This window comes from Cetorhinus maximus, chromosome 5 (assembly GCF_964194155.1).
Source record: "Cetorhinus maximus chromosome 5, sCetMax3.hap1.1, whole genome shotgun sequence".
NCBI lineage: Eukaryota > Metazoa > Chordata > Chondrichthyes > Lamniformes > Cetorhinidae > Cetorhinus > Cetorhinus maximus.
In genome coordinates this window covers 99,297,028-99,313,916 of record NC_135883.1, presented here as the reverse complement: position 1 = coordinate 99,313,916, position 16,889 = coordinate 99,297,028, and the positions used below count along the sequence as shown (strand labels likewise).

The 16,889-nt window shown below is 43.7% G+C and overlaps 1 protein-coding gene across 1 annotated transcript in view; it reads left to right on the top strand.

The window, feature by feature from the left end:
- Positions 1 to 16,889, top strand: part of LOC144680326 (amine sulfotransferase-like) — a 102,918-nt gene that overhangs the window by 61,619 nt on the left and 24,410 nt on the right. Inside the window, exons 4-6 of the mRNA XM_078541308.1 lie at positions 1,306 to 1,508; positions 7,696 to 7,822; positions 14,464 to 14,558. Coding sequence (XP_078397434.1) covers positions 1,306 to 1,508; positions 7,696 to 7,822; positions 14,464 to 14,558 — 425 coding nt within the window. The remainder of the gene's footprint in view (positions 1 to 1,305; positions 1,509 to 7,695; positions 7,823 to 14,463; positions 14,559 to 16,889) is intronic.

The following is a 16,889-nucleotide window of genomic DNA, read 5'->3' as shown; positions in this document are numbered from 1 at the left end:
CCATCATGGATGATGCCACCATCAAACACATCTGCCCTTTGCAAAGATGTTCTCATCCTATGTCCCTTGATGTGGGAAAGCAGTAGGATGAACATTCCAGTCGACTGTAACATAGGTTATAAACTACCAAACATATATTTTTACAATAACTGGATAAATGAACTGTGACCTGACACTAACTGCTTACTTGGCCAGGTCAAATCATTTTTCTCATTCAGATATTTGACAAGTGAAAATCTAGGATAATGCGTCCATAGATTCCTCATCCTGCCCCCACCCCCGTAACTCATCCCTGACTATTTTCTCAGTCATTTACCTCTGTGGTATCCTTACAAATATGGATTATGGTTGTGGGGGTTGGTTATATTTTTGTCATCCATTTGTTCATTGACTTAAAGTGTGATATAATCCCATGATACCAAGAGAACTGTTGTATTACAAAGAAGTTGACACAAATACCATAGATCATGATGTATAAGTCAACCTTTGAAACTTCTGAATCCTTCCGAAAACAAGGTGGACTGAAATGCTGAGTATAAAATGTGAACCATCAGTGTGGTGCAGGAGAACCCTTTCTGCTCATTGGCTGCCATGTGCTGTCTGCTCTTTGTGGGCATGTCTTAAATTCCTGCACAGCTTCTTGGTAACACAGCCAATATCGCCTGCTTGCTTCCATGAGTGACTTATAATGCCAATATATGAACACACATCCATAACTCTAAACATGTATCTAAGAGCTGTACTCACATTTAGAGTTGGGATCAATTTTTCAGCTCAAAATATGCATTTATTAGCCAAGGAATGGGAATGGGAGGGCCAATTTATACGCCGCGTATAGGCCTAAACAGGCATTTGGTGCTGAAAAAATTAGGTTATCTTGTATGACAAGCTGACTTATAAGCTGTGATCTTTTGTTCTTTAAAATTTCCTTTTGGGGGCCCTTTGGCTAAACCGCCAGTAAGACTAGTTGGCGCGTGCATGGCGCAATGTTGTTTTCAACAATGATACCGAGGTGTATGTATGTAAGACCTTGATCTTCTATTAAGAAAGCCTACGGCTGGAAACTGGTGGGTACTTTGGCCATCTGTTAGAAGGTCCCAGAAATGATGGCAGCAAAAGTATTGGCATAAATGGGATGGTTAGTCTACTGACCTCATTGAGCCTTTATCATCTCACTTACGCCAGTTTGGTTGGAGTTAAACATGAGCCCATTATTCTATATGGTGAAAGGTTACAGGCATTGTATAATGAGGGACCTGACTTGTAATTTTCTTTCAATTACTAATTTTTTCTATCGCACACCAGGTACAGTATGGATGCAGCAAATAATGAGTTTAATTTATTCTGATGGTGACCCAGCTGTTGTACAAAGCAAACCAGCGATAGAACGTGTTCCTTGGATTGAGGTGCCATACTCAAATTTTCCAGCACGCCCATCCCCTCGCCTGAGTGTCACACATTTGCCCTACCAGTTAGTTCCAAAAGCATTGAAGGAACAAAAGGGAAAAGTAAGAATTTTCTCTCTCCTATTATTTGTTCTGTAAAGGAGCTTAGCTCTTCAGTGCTATTTATGTGTTGACATTAAACACATTTTTCTTATTACATTCTGGATGTATGACGATAGATGACTAATAAAGACATTTCACACAATTTACCAAGGTATCTCCTAAATGCACTTATTATATTTGCCTGTGATTGAGGCTGCCAGCTCTGGCTCTAGTTTCAATGGGGCTTGCAATGCTATTCGCCTTCCCACAACCTTCAAGCCTGTGAAGATTGGGTCTCTTACCCAACACTCCCCACTGCCACCTCTCTCCACTTCTGAGCTTTTGACTATTTCTTCTCCCCTCTTCCTGATGTTGCTCTGTCCCATATTCCTGTCTGCCTTTCAAAAGAGTGAGAGATGCATGAATTAGGCTTTCTGACCCACCCTATTCATCTCTTCCCTTTGTGCTTGCCCAGTCCAGTGAGTCCACACTTTGGGAGGTTGGCAGAAGTTTTTCTCTTTACCCATCTGCCACATCTGATGGCTCTAAAGGCATTGACATTTAGTGTTGCTTCAGTTCCGCAAGAGGCTTCTGATACCTTATCGCCATTCTTTGTGTGTGCACTTAGGCTTTCTGTTGTTACTGTGCTGCTAAATCAATATAACAGGAATTGTGAATCCAGTCCACCTGGTCCCTCTGTGTTCTTTTACACCTATCTAATTTTCCAGATTGTTAGAAGTGAGGGGAGGCTAATAGTGGTGAATGCATTTAATGGTATGCAATAGTCACAATTATAAATTCAATTACTTATTTGGAAATGCATCAAAACTACAGTTCCTAGTGTTGGGGTGTCACACAGGCACAATGTCTCAAATCCGGCTGTCCAAAAACCAGATATTTTTCAGAATGTGCCATGCATCAATTTTAATTAAGCAAAATAAAAAAAAATACTTGGATAATTCACCTACGCAATGTATTGGAGCAGTGTGGAACCAGATTAGTTATCCGCTTTAAAAACAGAATTACCTGGAAAAACTCAGCAAGTCTGGCAGCATCGGCGGAGAAGAAATCAGTCAACGTTTCGAGCCCTCATGGCCCTTCAGCAGAACTGAAGCATAGTTTCAACAAGGGAGAAATATAAATTGGTTTAAGGTGGGTGGGGGGGAAGAGACACATTGAGGGTGTGGTGTGAGCAGATAATCAAAAGATGTCAGAGACAAAAGGGTCAAAGAGGTGTTGAAGGTGGTGGTCTTTGTCTGAGAAAAGTGCTAATTAAGAATGCAAGACAGGATATTCAAAGTACAGCTCTAGTGGGGGTGGGGTGGAAAGACTAAAAGTTTTAGTTTTAGATTTAAAAATAATGGAAATAGGTGGGGAAAGAAGAATCTATATAAATTATTGAAAAAAAGGCGGGTGGGGAGGGGAAAAGAAACGGGGTGGGGATGGGGGGAGGGGAGTTTAAGATCTAAAGTTGTTGAATTCAATATTCAGCCCAGAAGGCTGTAAAGTGCCTAGTCGGAAGATGAGGTGCTGTTCCTCCAGTTTGCGTTGGGCTTCACTGGAACAATGCAGCAAGCCAAGGACAGACATGTGGGCAAGAGAACAGGGTGGAGTGTTAAAATGGCAAGCGACAGGGAGGTTTTTCAAAGCTGCGCGTGCCCCCAGTTTCATTTTATTCTTCGCCTCATCTGTCGCCTCAACAAGAAACTTTTTCTCTTTCTCTCAAGTGCTAAGGAACGCAAGCTCCAACAACTCATCGACTCCAACACCCATCGGGGACCCTCCACCCCTGCTTGTCCCTCCGTCCTCACCCCATCTTCCAATCCCAGCCCCAGCCGCGTATTCACTATACCCCCTGACCTTCCCCTCTCCGATGCTGAACGTTCAGTGCTCAGCAAAGGACTTAGTTTCATACCCTTACGCCCTCATCTCAATGAATTTCGGGCTCGGCATGATGCTGAACTCTTCTTCCGCCGTCTTCGTCTCCGTGCTCACTTCTTTGGGCAGGAGTCCTCTCCCCGTTCAACGGATCCTTTTACCCACCTCCAATATTCTCCCTCCACTTGGACCCCTCCCTCTGGATTCTTACCTTCTCTTGATCTTTTCATTGAGAACTGTCGGCGTGACATTAGCCGTCTCAATTTCTCTGCTCCTCTCACCCATTCTAATCTGTCTCTCTCTGAACTCACTGCACTCCGTTCTCTCAGGTCCAACCCCAACATTGTCATCAAACCCGCTGACAAGGGTGGTACTGTTGTTGTCTGGAGCACTGACCTCTACCTCGCGGAGGCTGAGCGTCAACTCGCAGACGTTTCCTCCTACCTCTCCCTGGACCATGACCCCACCACAGAACATCAAGCCATTGTTTCCAGGACTGTCACTGACCTCATCTCCTCTGGAGATCTTCCTCCCACAGCTTCCAACTTGATAGTCGCCCAACCTCGGACGGCCCGCTTCTACCTCCTACCCAAAATCCACAAACAGAACTGTCCTGGCAGACCGATCGTGTCAGCCTGTTCCTGCCCCACGGAACTCATTTCTCGTTATCTTGACTCCCTTCTCTCTCCCCTTGTCCAGTCCCTTCCCACCTACATCCGTGATTCCTCTGACACCTTACGTCACATCAACAATTTCCAGTTCCCTGGCCCCAACCGCTTCCTCTTCACCATGGATGTCCAATCCCTCTACACCTCCGTCCCCCACCAGGATGGTCTGAGGGCCCTTAGCTTCTTCCTTGAACAGAGGCCCCAACAATCCCCATCCACCACTACTCTCCTCCGTCTGGCTGAACTTGTTCTCACACTGAACAATTTCTCCTTTAACTCCTCTCACTTCCTCCAAATAAAAGGTGTGGCTATGGGTACCCGCATGGGCCCCAGCTATGCCTGTCTCTTTATGGGGTATGTGGAACATTCCTTGTTCCAGTCCTACTCCGGCCCCCTCCCACAACTCTTTCTCCGGTACATCGATGATTACTTGGGTGCTGCTTCATGCTCTCGTCGGGACCTGGAAAAATTTATTAATTTTGCTTCCAATCTCCACCCCTCCATCATCTTCACATGGTCCATCTCTGACACTTCTCTTCCCTTCCTTGACCTCTCTGTCTCAATTTCTGATGATAGACTGTCCACCAATATCCATTACAAGCCTACCGACTCCCACAGCTACCTCGACTACAGCTCCTCACACCCCGCTTCCTGTAAAGACTCCATCCCATTCTCTCAGTTCCTTCGCCTCCGTCGCATCTGTTCTGATGACGCTACCTTCAAAAACAGCTCCTCTGACATGTCCTCCTTCTTCCTTAACCGAGGTTTTCCATCCACGGTCGTTGACAGGGCCCTCAACCGTGTCCGGCCCATATCCCGCGCATCCTCCCTCACGCCTTCTCCTCCTTCCCAGAAACATGATAGGGTCCCCCTTGTCCTCACTTATCACCCCACCAGCCTCCGCATTCAAAGGATCATCCTCCGCCATTTCCGCCAACTCCAGCATGATGCCACTACCAAACACATCTTCCCTTCACCCCCCTTGACGGCATTCCGTAGGGATCGTTCCCTCCGGGACACCCTGGTCCACTCCTCCATCACCCCCTACTCCTCAACCCCCACTTATGGCACCTCCCCATGCCCACGCAGAAGATGCAACACCTGCCCCTTCACTTCCTCTCTCCTCACCGTCCAAGGGCCCAAACACTCCTTTCAAGTGAAGCAGCATTTCACTTGCATTTCCCCTAACTTAGTCTACTGCATTCGTTGCTCCCAATGCGGTCTCCTCTACATTGGAGAGACCAAACGCAAACTTGCCGACCGTTTTGCGGAACACCTGCGGTCTGTCCGCAAGAAAGACCCAAACCTCCATGTCGCTTGCCATTTTAACACTCCACCCTGTTCTCTTGCCCACATGTCTGTCCTTGGCTTGCTGCATTGTTCCAGTGAAGCCCAACGCAAACTGGAGGAACAGCACCTCATCTTCCGACTAGGCACTTTACAGCCTTCTGGGCTGAATATTGAATTCAACAACTTTAGATCTTAAACTCCCCTCCCCCCATCCCCACCCCGTTTCTTTTCCCCTCCCCACCCGCCTTTTTTTCAATAATTTATATAGATTCTTCTTTCCCCACCTATTTCCATTATTTTTAAATCTAAAACTAAAACCTTTAGTCTTTCCACCCCACCCCCACTAGAGCTGTACTTTGAATATCCTGTCTTGCATTCTTAATTAGCACTTTTCTCAGACAAAGACCACCACCTTCAACACCTCTTTGACCCTTTTGTCTCTGACATCTTTTGATTATCTGCTCACACCACACCCTCAATGTGTCTCTTCCCCCCCACCCACCTTAAACCAATTTATATTTCTCCCTTGTTGAAACTATGCTTCAGTTCTGCTGAAGGGCCATGAGGGCTCGAAACGTTGACTGATTTCTTCTCCGCCGATGCTGCCAGACTTGCTGAGTTTTTCCAGGTAATTCTGTTTTTATTTTGTTTTGGATTTCCAGCATCCGCAGTAGCTTTTAGCTTTTTGTTTTTATAGTTATCCGCTTTGCCGCTTGTGCGCCAGTCTATTTCCATGCTGCATTCCTTGACCCCACCTGACATGGCTTGGCTCACAGTCATAAACGCCCGACCCAAAATCCAGCAGGATCTGAAATCTGGCAATGCTTCGGTCCTGATGTTGCCGGTTTTGACACACTGTACCTGTATTACATCGGGAAAAGATACTTTAGGAGATTCATCATTCTACTAAAGATAGCTGGAGCTCTCACTGGGTAGCTCTCCTACCTCTAATCTGGAAGGCCCTGGTTTAAGTCCCATTCCAGGACCTGTTGGCTATGAAAATATGCAACCACTGGTGCAGGCAAACCAGTGTTTATTGGCGTTGGACCCCAACCTTGATAAATGGGAGGGTTGGCAGCAGGAAGGGCATCTGGTTGGAAAACTACCTGCCAAATGCTAAATGGTAATGGTTGATTTGAAGGTGATCAACCAGCATTGTGGAGACCCTATGTGACAAGTTAAAAAGGGAGATCATTATGCTGAAGATGATCAGTCCCCACAAAATATGCTAGAATAAGAAAAAAATGAATAATTGACTGATATTAGTTAAATTAACTTAACTAGTAAGTCTAGTTTGAAGAATCAGTCCAGTTGACGTTTGAAGTCTTTTAAAGTATACATAGCACGCAAAGCAAGAGAACACTGGAATGGTCATGGAGTTTCAGTCGCTGACTGTTCTTTGAAATGACATGCTGTCTCCTCATCCCTAAAAGTGAATCTAAGGTTTTAATTGCAAGTTTGACTAAATTGTTGCTTTCATTATATAATTAGCCGGTATAGGAGAGTTACTTTTGCCCAGATTTTAATGGAGCAGAGGTTCTGTTAGTTAGATTTATTCATGTACATTTTGATTTAAAAGTTTTTGCCTAAGATATTGCTGGAAGTGCACAATGATAATGGTGCAGCAAGAACAACAGGATCTCTAGGAGCTTGGTGAACAGGGGGCAAACAGCATTTTTCCCTAACCAATGAAATTAAAGGATTTAGAAACAAATAGAGTAAGTACTGAGATAAAGGGTGAATTAGAGTGGGCAAATTCAATGACAAATCAGTTATAGAAAGAAAAAAAGATTGGATTATTAAGAGAGAGAAAAAAAAGAGACAAAGGGAAAGTAAGAGAAAAAATTGACATTTTTAAAATCAACAACCAATTCACAACCTGAAGGAATGAGACTTCAAACTTTTAATTGTTTACTTTCTGAGTAAGAGAAGTTGACTCACAGGCATTAACAATTCTCACAACACCTAGCGGGTACTTATGCTTTTAATTGCTAGACTTAACTTTATTTGACAATGGTCAATTCAAGTGAAAATACAGCAGCTTCTTGAAACTCATGGGCAGGTTAAGTGCAACGTGCTGATTTGTAAAGCTGATAGTGGAGTGGCACAAATCAGCCAACAACTTGTGATTTGTAATTCATGGTGTGTCCCTTCCTTGCTACAAGTTGCCAGCTGATTTGTGAATTAATAACAGTGTGCATTGTTCATGCTCTGTTGTTTCGTCAGTAAATTCTGGGCCAATATGATATGAAATTAAAGGTGTAAAACTGAGTTGCTGAAACTTCTAATATCAGGATATATTTGTACATTCTACCATTTTTTTGTGTAATTTTCGGTATGCTGCTTTTCACGCTCTGTTACTTTCCATTCAGGTTATTTATGTTGCACGGAATCCTAAGGATGTACTCGTCTCTTCCTATTATTTCCATCAGCATATTGCCCTATATGAATCACCGAGGGATTTTCCAGACTTTCTAGAAAAATTCCTTGATGGTAGAGGTAAATATTTGGGTTATAATTTCTGAACTGTATGTAAATGAGATGTCACTTTGATCATCAAACCTCATCCTCTGTATAGTATTGTTTATTTTAAATATATAATTAAGTAATAATGTACTGATTGAATGGGACTCTTACCTTTATGCACTCCAACCAGCATTATTATATTTATTTTACATGATGAGAGGAATAGGTATTTTTACCTAAATCTAGAAAATTAACATTGTCAACCTCAAAAACATGTAATAACCCACACAGAAGGACCAATTTTGCAAAGCTCTTCATGGTCTCAGCAAAAACCTTGCTAGTGACAAGAGGTGAATGTAAAATCAGATTGGTAGACTCATGTATATAGGATGCTCCACATCATATTGTGCAACAAAGGATTTTGGATCTTTGCCAGAAGCTGTGCTTGTGTCCTTGTTAAGTTGTCACACCATTAATGCAATGTACCTCCTCCCACAACCACCCTCCACCTCACTCCAATCCAGGGGCAAGCTGAGAGGAGGGAGTTGGGCATAAAATTGAAAGGGAAGGTAGGAAGTGGAGTGTCTGTCGCCTTCCTGACACCCTCAATTAAGTTAGGGGCAGGGAGGATCAAGAATGACCTTCCCATTCAACGACCAATTAAGGCCCTTAAGCGGCCAAATGATGGTCATTTAATGGTCTCATCTTGCTGCTGCTGGTAGAATAGCAGTGCCAGGGCAGTGGGGTCAGACACCATGAGCGGAGGCTATGCAGTTAAAAACTGGCAGCCTCCCTGCATGCTCAGGCTGGGGGCCCTTCTGATTGTGCACTCTGTGGCTCATGGAAGGCCCCCTCCCTGACAAGAGTTGTCCTTGCTGAAATACCACCCTTCCTGCCTTCCACAATGACCCCCATCCCCACCTGCCTGGCTCTGGAGAGCCCAACTCACTAACCTGCATGTCATCTGGGGCCTGCTGTATCATGATTGCTCCAGGCCCTACTGCTGTACCAGAACCAAGTGACACTGCTGGGACTGAAGAGTTGCTGGCCCTCCGATTGGCTGGCAGCTCTTGACGGTGAAGCCTTTGCTTTTAAAGGCATGGAAGCCCCAACGAGAAGCAATTAATTCCATGAATAACATTCAATACTGTCAGGGCTTTCAAAAATGGCTGTAGCTGGGACGCCATTGGCTTTCTAGCTGGTGGATGGGCCATGGCCATTAAATTTAGCCCTCTAATTCCATATTCACACCAATGAAAGAGCCTTAGGAACCTATATAATGAAGATGAAAGTAAAACAAAGTAAGACCGGGTAATATTGAATTATAAAGAGGGATGAGTAAAGAAAAATGGGAATGCATTATAAGTATATGGACAGAATGTATGACTTTAACTTGGGGACTGAATATTATCTGCTCATCCTGGTCCAATCATCTCCTGAAATCCTGCCGTAATTACATGGATGCTCTCATTGCAAGTGAGAGCAGCAGTTACTAATTGAGGAAAGATCAGGGCATTATTCTTAAGTATATATAAGAACTGGTTCCGACCTCTGGAGATGGGAGGAAAGGGAATTTGTACTTATGTTTGCTGTGTTTTGTGAATAACCCTATGGGGAGGAAAGACTGGCTCCTGCTTCCTCCTTTACTCAGTGAATGAACATTGGATTGTAACACTGAAGAGGCTAGAATTAGAGAAGTGAAGATATCTCAGAGGCTGGAGGAGATAACAGAGAAAGAAAAGGGTGAGGCCATGGAGGATTTGAAAACCAGGATGAGAATTTTAAAATTGAGATGTTGCTTAACTGGGAGCCAGTTAATGTCAGTGGCACTGGTATGTTGGGTGAATGGGACTTGGTGCAAGTAAGGACATGAGAAGCAGTGTTTTAAATAATCTCAACTTTACAGTGGATAGAATGTGGGAGGATGAATCAAGAACTTGGGAAAGGAAATAGAGGTTAGAAATAGGCTGGTGTGGTCAAGGATGGGGTTTTGGAGGAGAGGGGGACAATACCTGAAGAGAGAGAGCCATTAGGGGGAGGTAGTGGTATTGTTACTGGACTAGTTATTCAGAAACCCAGGGTAATGCTCTGGAGATCTGGGTTCAAATCCCACCAAGGCAGATGGTAAAATTTTGAATCCAATAAAAATCTGGAATTTAAAGTCTGATGATGACCACAAAACCATTGCTGATTGTCATAGAAACCCATCTGGTTCACTAATGTCCCTTAAGGAAGGAAACTTGCTGCCTTTATCTGGTTGACTCTTAAATGCCCTCTGGACAATTAGGGATGGGCAATAAATGCTGGCCTAGCCAACGATGCCCTCATCCCATGAACGAATTTTTAAAAAAAATTAACAGCATCAGTTCACATGGAGGCCAAGGTGGAAGTTGGGTGGTCAGCAGTTTGGTGGGTCTAAGCAGGAGATGGGTCTAATGGACATAATGAGCTTGGAGAAGGCTTGAGGAGAGATAGGAAAGAAACCAAGAAAAAGTTGTGAGCTGTGGTGGGGAGCATTAGAGCAAGTTTGTCTAGGTGGGCAAGGGGAAGGAAGGGAAGTGTCAACTTGGATGGTATCAATGTTTTGTGGCTGAAATGGGTTTATGAAGATAGTTTGCAGTAAAGGAAAGAAGGTAAAGGTTATCTTTTTCATTCCAGAATGATCCAGGAATAGTTTTGGCAGATGTGAATAGGACCTGATAGTGCTTTATATATCCAACCAGATTTCATGGTGAATGCTTAAATCACTTGTCCATGATATTTGTTCAAGTCTGTGTGACTTGGGTGAAAAAGGGCAAGGGAGGGGGGTCACACTAGGAGGAATGGGCAGGCGTGGAGGTCACACTAGGAGGAGGAGGAATGGGCAGGCATGGAGGTCACACTAGGAGGAGCAGGCAAGGGTGGGGATCAATCTAGGAGGAATGGGCACGGATGGGGGTCACTCTAGGAGGGATGGGGGTCATTCTAGGGGGAACGGTCAAAGCTGAGGGTCACTCTAGGAGGAATGGGCAGTGGTAGGGGTCACTCTAGGAGGAATGGACACAGATGAGGGGGTCACTCTAGGAGGGATGGGGGTCACTCTAGGGGGAACAGGCAAAGCTGAGGGTCACTCTAGGAGGAGCGGGCAGGGATGGGAGTCACTCTAGGAGGAGCGGGCAGGGGTGGGGGTCACTCTAGGAGGAGCGGGCAGGGGTAGTGGTCACTCTAGGAGGAGCAGGCAGGGGTGGTGGTCACTCTAGAAGGAGCAGGCAGGGCGAGAGAGATGGAGCTGAGGGTGCAATTGAGCAAATCAGTAGCTGCAGATAAGTTATGGTGCACAGATAGCCAGAGGCTAGACAGTTGGGATTTTGAATGTGCAGTTGCGAATGAATTGTGGGATTTTTTTCTTCAAGGGTGGATACATCAACAGGTAGGGTTGCAAGGTGTATGTAAATGGAGAGTGATATAATAAAGTGATCAGAGATGGCCTTATCTATGATTGGTATGATGGGAGTAACAAGGTCACGTGAAATGACAAGGTCAAGGAGGTGGTTGTGAATATGGGTTGGTTTGTTTTCATGGAGGGAGAGGTTAAGAAAGATAAGAGGTCACTGACCTCAGAGGAGCGAGAGCTTCTTCAGTCCTTAGCTCTAGCTGTAGAGAAACTTTATTTTGCTCCAGCCAAGTCTAATTCTCTACTTCACAAATTGTCAGAAGTTTTGCTTGCTTTTAACTATAAATAATTAAATCTGTGTATTTATACAAATAAGATATGATTTACAATGGCTTGTTGGGAGATGGTGGCGTAATTGTAATGTCAGCAGACTAGTAAACCAGAGGCCCAGGTTCTGGTGAAAGGATTCAAATCCCACCATGGGCAGCAGGTGGAATTTAAATTCAATTAATAGTCTGGAATCGAAAAGCTAGTCTCAGTAATGGTGACCATGACAACTATCATCAATTGTTGGTAAAAACCAATCTGGTTCACTAATGTCATTTAAAGAAGGAAATCTGCTGTCTTTACCTGGTCTGGTCTATGTGACTCCAGACCCACAGCAATGTGGTTGGCTCTTAACTACCCTCTGAAATGGCCTAGCAAGCCACTCAGTTCAAGGGTAATTAGGGATGGGCAACAAATGCTGGCCTTGCCAGGGATGTGCACATCCCATGAAAGAATAAATTTGAAAAAACTGAATTGGGTCTGTGCACCCAGGATCAATTATCCCTACTCTCTAACCCAGTATCCCTGGAGATCAACTAAAATCAATAGGATTTCCAGAGATCCCATGCTCCTTTTTAAATAAAAATGGGACAGTGACTGTTTTTCTCCACAATTAGTCACAATTAATTCCCTTCCCATAACCCACCAAACCAAACTTCCTCCAAGGCTGTGCCCTGCCCTAACCCAGAACTCTTATCTTTGTGCTTTCTCGCCTATTTCCCCTTATGTCCTCTTCAGGCTCATCATGTCCATGGGTGGCGATACCTCTTCTCTCTCAAGCCTATTCCCACAAAACTATTAAACACCCATTTTCTCTTCCTGGCCCCCATGCTAACTGATATTATAAACAATTCCCTCTCCTCAAGCACTGTTCCTCTCTTTTTCAAATCTGTCATCATCAACCCTTCCTCAAAAACCCAGCCTTGACTCCTCTGTCCTTGTAAACTACTGTCCCACCCCCAACCTCCCTTTCATCCCAAGTCCTTGAATGTGTTGTGACCTCCCAATTCCATACCCATATGTCTAACAACTCCATTGAATCCCTCCAATCAAGTTTCTGCCCCTGCCACAGCACTAAAATGGCCTAATCAAAATCACAAATGACATCCTTTGTACATGTGACCATTATAAACTATCTCTCCCCATCCTTCTTAACCAGCCTGCCAACTTTGTCTAGGTTGACCACACCAATTCCTCTCCTCTGTCATTCAGCTGTGTGTGACTATCTTCACCTTATTCCAATCTTGGCTATCTGTACAAAACCAGAGAATGTCCCACAATGACCTATCTCCCCATTCTTGCACCAATACTTCTGGAGTTCCTTAAAGATCTAACCTCAGTCTTTTCCTGTTTCTCATCTATATGCTGCCCCTCAACTATTACATCAGCCTAAAACAGAAAATCAGATTCCACATGTACACTGATGACAGCCAACTCTACCTCACCAACACCACTTCTCTCGATCTCTCCTCTGCATCTGTATTATTCAGCTCTGGATGAGCCGAATGCAATGGATACATTGGGAAAATTGAAACCACTAATGCGGTTTGTTACACACAGATTATATCCTCCTCCCTGGCTACTACCTCAAGTTTAGACAGACATTTTCCAACCTTTTTGGCCCAAGGCTGAGCTTCTGACACTATATCCTCTCCATTGAAAAGATCACCTACTTCTACCACCATAATCACCTGTTTCTATTCCTGCCTCAATCCATCTGCTGCTGAAACCCTTATCCATGCTTTTGTTGCCAGTAGATCATAATTTTTCCTAGCCAGCCTCCCACCTTCCCCCCCACCCCGCCTCTAGAAACCTCTAAGTTCATACACTTCTGCTGCATATATCCTAACTCGCACTGTCCCTGTGCTGGTTAATCCACATTGGCTTCCAGCCCAACAGCACATCAATTTTAAACACTCATCTTTGTTCACACCTCTCCTTGTCCTTGTTTCTCCCTACCTCTGTAATCTCCTCCAGTCCTACAAGCCTCCAAGAGCTCTGCATTCCTACACTCTTGCCTCTTATGCATCCCCTGCTTTCTTTGCCTCATGTTGCCTTCCTTCAGCTGTCAGGGCCAGGAATCCCCTCCTTAAACCTTTCTGCCTTTCACCCCTCCTCTTATAGGACACTTCGTAAAACCTACCACTTTGACCAAGCTTGTCACCGAACTGAAAGTTTTCTCCTTTAGCTCAGTGACACATTTCGATTGTGCAGTGCCTTGAAATGTTATACTTCATGAAAGGCACTATATAAAAGAAAAACAGAATTACCTGGAAAAACTCAGCAGGTCTGGCAGCATCGGTGGAGGAGAAAAGAGTTTTTCTTTTCTTCTCCACCGATGCTGCCAGACCTGCTGAGTTTTTCCAGGTAATTCTGTTTTTGTTTTGGATTTCCAGCATCCGCAGTAGCTTTTTGTTTTTAACTATATAAAAGAAGTTTGTTATTGTTGTCATGAAATCATAGATTTTGGGAATGTGATTGGCAGTTGTGCTGCAAGAAACAAATGAAGATGGGTAGACTTGTAAAGTTCCTTCTTTCTTGTGAATGAGCACGGTAATACTTTCATTGAAAGTTGCAGATTGGAAGGCCAGTTTCTTGGGTTTTATTCCATAAAAGTATCATCTTGAACTAAAGTATTGCAGAATTTTTCATGCTTTTTCCAATAATGCAAGGTTACGCCAGTGATGTGGTCTTAGAAAATGCCCATGCAGTCAAAATGCTCATGCTCAGTGTGAAACTTAAAGATGGGATAGTGCAGGTATTCACTTTATGTAAAAAATGAAATCGCACAATGTATTTTCTATAGAACAAGCTGAGGACTCGTATCCTGGTTTTCAATGAAATTTGAACACCTTTAATTGCTCAAAATGCTATAGTTTGCAATAACTGTATTCTTATTTGCTCAATTGTCCTTAAATATTAAGTCAGCTGAAATGAAATATAACCTTGAATATTTGTTTTTTTTCTCTAACAGTGGAATTCAGTTGCTGGTTTGACCACATCAGGGAGTGGTATGCTCACAAGGATGAATTCAACTTTTTATTCATGACCTATGAAGAGATGAAGAAAGTAATGATGTTATGCAAATATTGCATTTTTGTACATGTATAGGATCAGGAGTGGGCCACGTAGCCCCTTGGGCCTGTTCTGCCATTCAATAAGATCATGACTTATCTGCACACTAACTCCATAGACTCACCTTTGCACAATATCCCTTATATTTGATCACAAAACTAGATCAATCTCAGATTTAAAATAAACAATTGACCCAGCACCAACTGCCATTTGCAGAAGTGTTACAAACTTCCACCCTCCTTTGGGTTTAAAAGCGTTTACAACTTTATTTCAAAACATTCTTTGTTGCTTTCAAATATCCCCATGTCCTCACCCTCCCTATTTCTGTAATTTCTTCCAATTCTCCAAGAAATCTGCTTTCCTCCAATTCTGATCTCTTGAGCACCCTGATTTTAATCACTCCACCATTAGTGGCCATAAGTTTAGCTGCCTGGCCCCAAACTCTGGAATTGCCTCTCTAAATCTCTCATACGTGTCCAAAGCCTTGGGACATTTTATTACATTAAAGGTGCTAAATAAGTAATGGCAGTGGTAATAGTAGTGATCTGGCTCTAAATAATTGACTATGTCCCCTAGTCCTAGATCCCCCAGCTAGCAGAAATAGTTTCCCTGTGTTAACCCTATTACTTCCCCTTAATATCTTGAAAACTTTGACCAAATCACCCCTTACCCTTCTAAAATCCAGGGAGTGCAACACTAGTATGTGTAATCTCTCCCTGTAATTTAATCCTTAGGGTCCAGGTATCATTCCAGATACCTGGACCCTAAGCTCCCTCCAAGCCCAATGTGTTATGGCACAGCTGATGGTAAATGCCGAGTTGCCCAAATCCCAGAAGGAAACTTCAAACAGCTGCCGAAATGGTTTTTTTTGCCATTTTTATAGTATGCGGAGAAGTTCTGAAATGAGGAAATGATGTCGCCGACTACTTGTGATGATTTTATAGTAGAGTAAATGTTTATTTTTTAAAAAGTGGAAAAAAACAGTTACACTTAAACACAAGAATGGCTTCACACAGTAAACATTACTTTAAAACAGTTCCACAAGCTCTCAAATTAACTACCCTCAGACCTAATCACCCCTCTTCTTTTCAGCAACTATCCTTATAGATTTCAAAATCTATAGAATTCCAGTAACTTTTACCAGAGTGCCTTTTTTCTTTGGGTGCCTTCTGAGGTTAACAGCAACTGTCGTCTTGTCTGGCCTTGTTCACACTCTGAAGGATTTTCCCTTCGGCAATTTGGGGGTGGGGCCCGCTCACCGAGGGGAAAATGATACGGGATTACGTCGGGAGGAATGCCCGACGTCAACCCGGTCCATTTAAATCATTAGGAAGGTGGGCAGACAGCGAAATAAGCTGTCCGCCCACCAACCTGTCAATGGCCAATTAAGGCCATTGACAGGCTAATTAACCTTGTTAAAGACCCTGCCCGTCCAAACTTAAGGCTGGTGGGCCGGCCAGGAGCCCCAGCGGGCTCCAGATTATTCATGAAACTTCATCCACTGGCGGGATGAAGTTTCATGTCCATTTTTAAAAAATTTAATAAACTTTGTATTTCTTGTTAACATGTCCCATCTCGTGTGACATTGTCACATGAGGGGGACATGTTAATAATTTTAATTTTTCTCTATTTTTTGACTTTTCTTACCTGTCAGTAAACTCCCTGAGGCAACACTTTGCCTCAGGGAGCAGTGCACTCTTTTACACGCATGCGTGAAAGAGCACGCTTTGACAGTTGGGGATTCCCTCCCCTGCACAGGAAGCGCATAGCGCTTCCTGTTGGGCAGGCCGCTGGGCGGGCCTTAATTGGCCCGCCCACTCAAAATGGCAGCGGGCCCTGTTTCGGCGGCGGGGGTCGGCTGCCCGCTCGCCCATCAAGGGCTAAATTTTTTACACTGTCTTCTGAGAGATGTGTCCGGCTACCACCTCACATTTCCTTAAATGTGTTCCTTCCCTTTGATCTATCTATTGTCTCAACCAGTTTCTTTACAAATGCTTTCTTCCCAGGCTCTTTATTTTAGCTCATAGGTTTTTAAAAAATATAAACTTACCCTATCTTTACCTTATTTACTTACACCTTTTTACAACCTGCATATATTCCCCCGTTGAACTAAAACAATTTGATTCAAAACTACTCCTGTTATTGTTTTATGAAAAACTCTGATTGAAGTTCCTCTTGACTCATTAACATATCAAAACCGCTTCTTCCTGTTAGTTTTAGACTCTTGCAGTTACTCTGGCTCTTATTCCAATTACCATATTTACAAATCCCCAACGGCCTGTCTTCCAGTACTTAAGAAATATGACAGGGTTATTAACAGAAGAA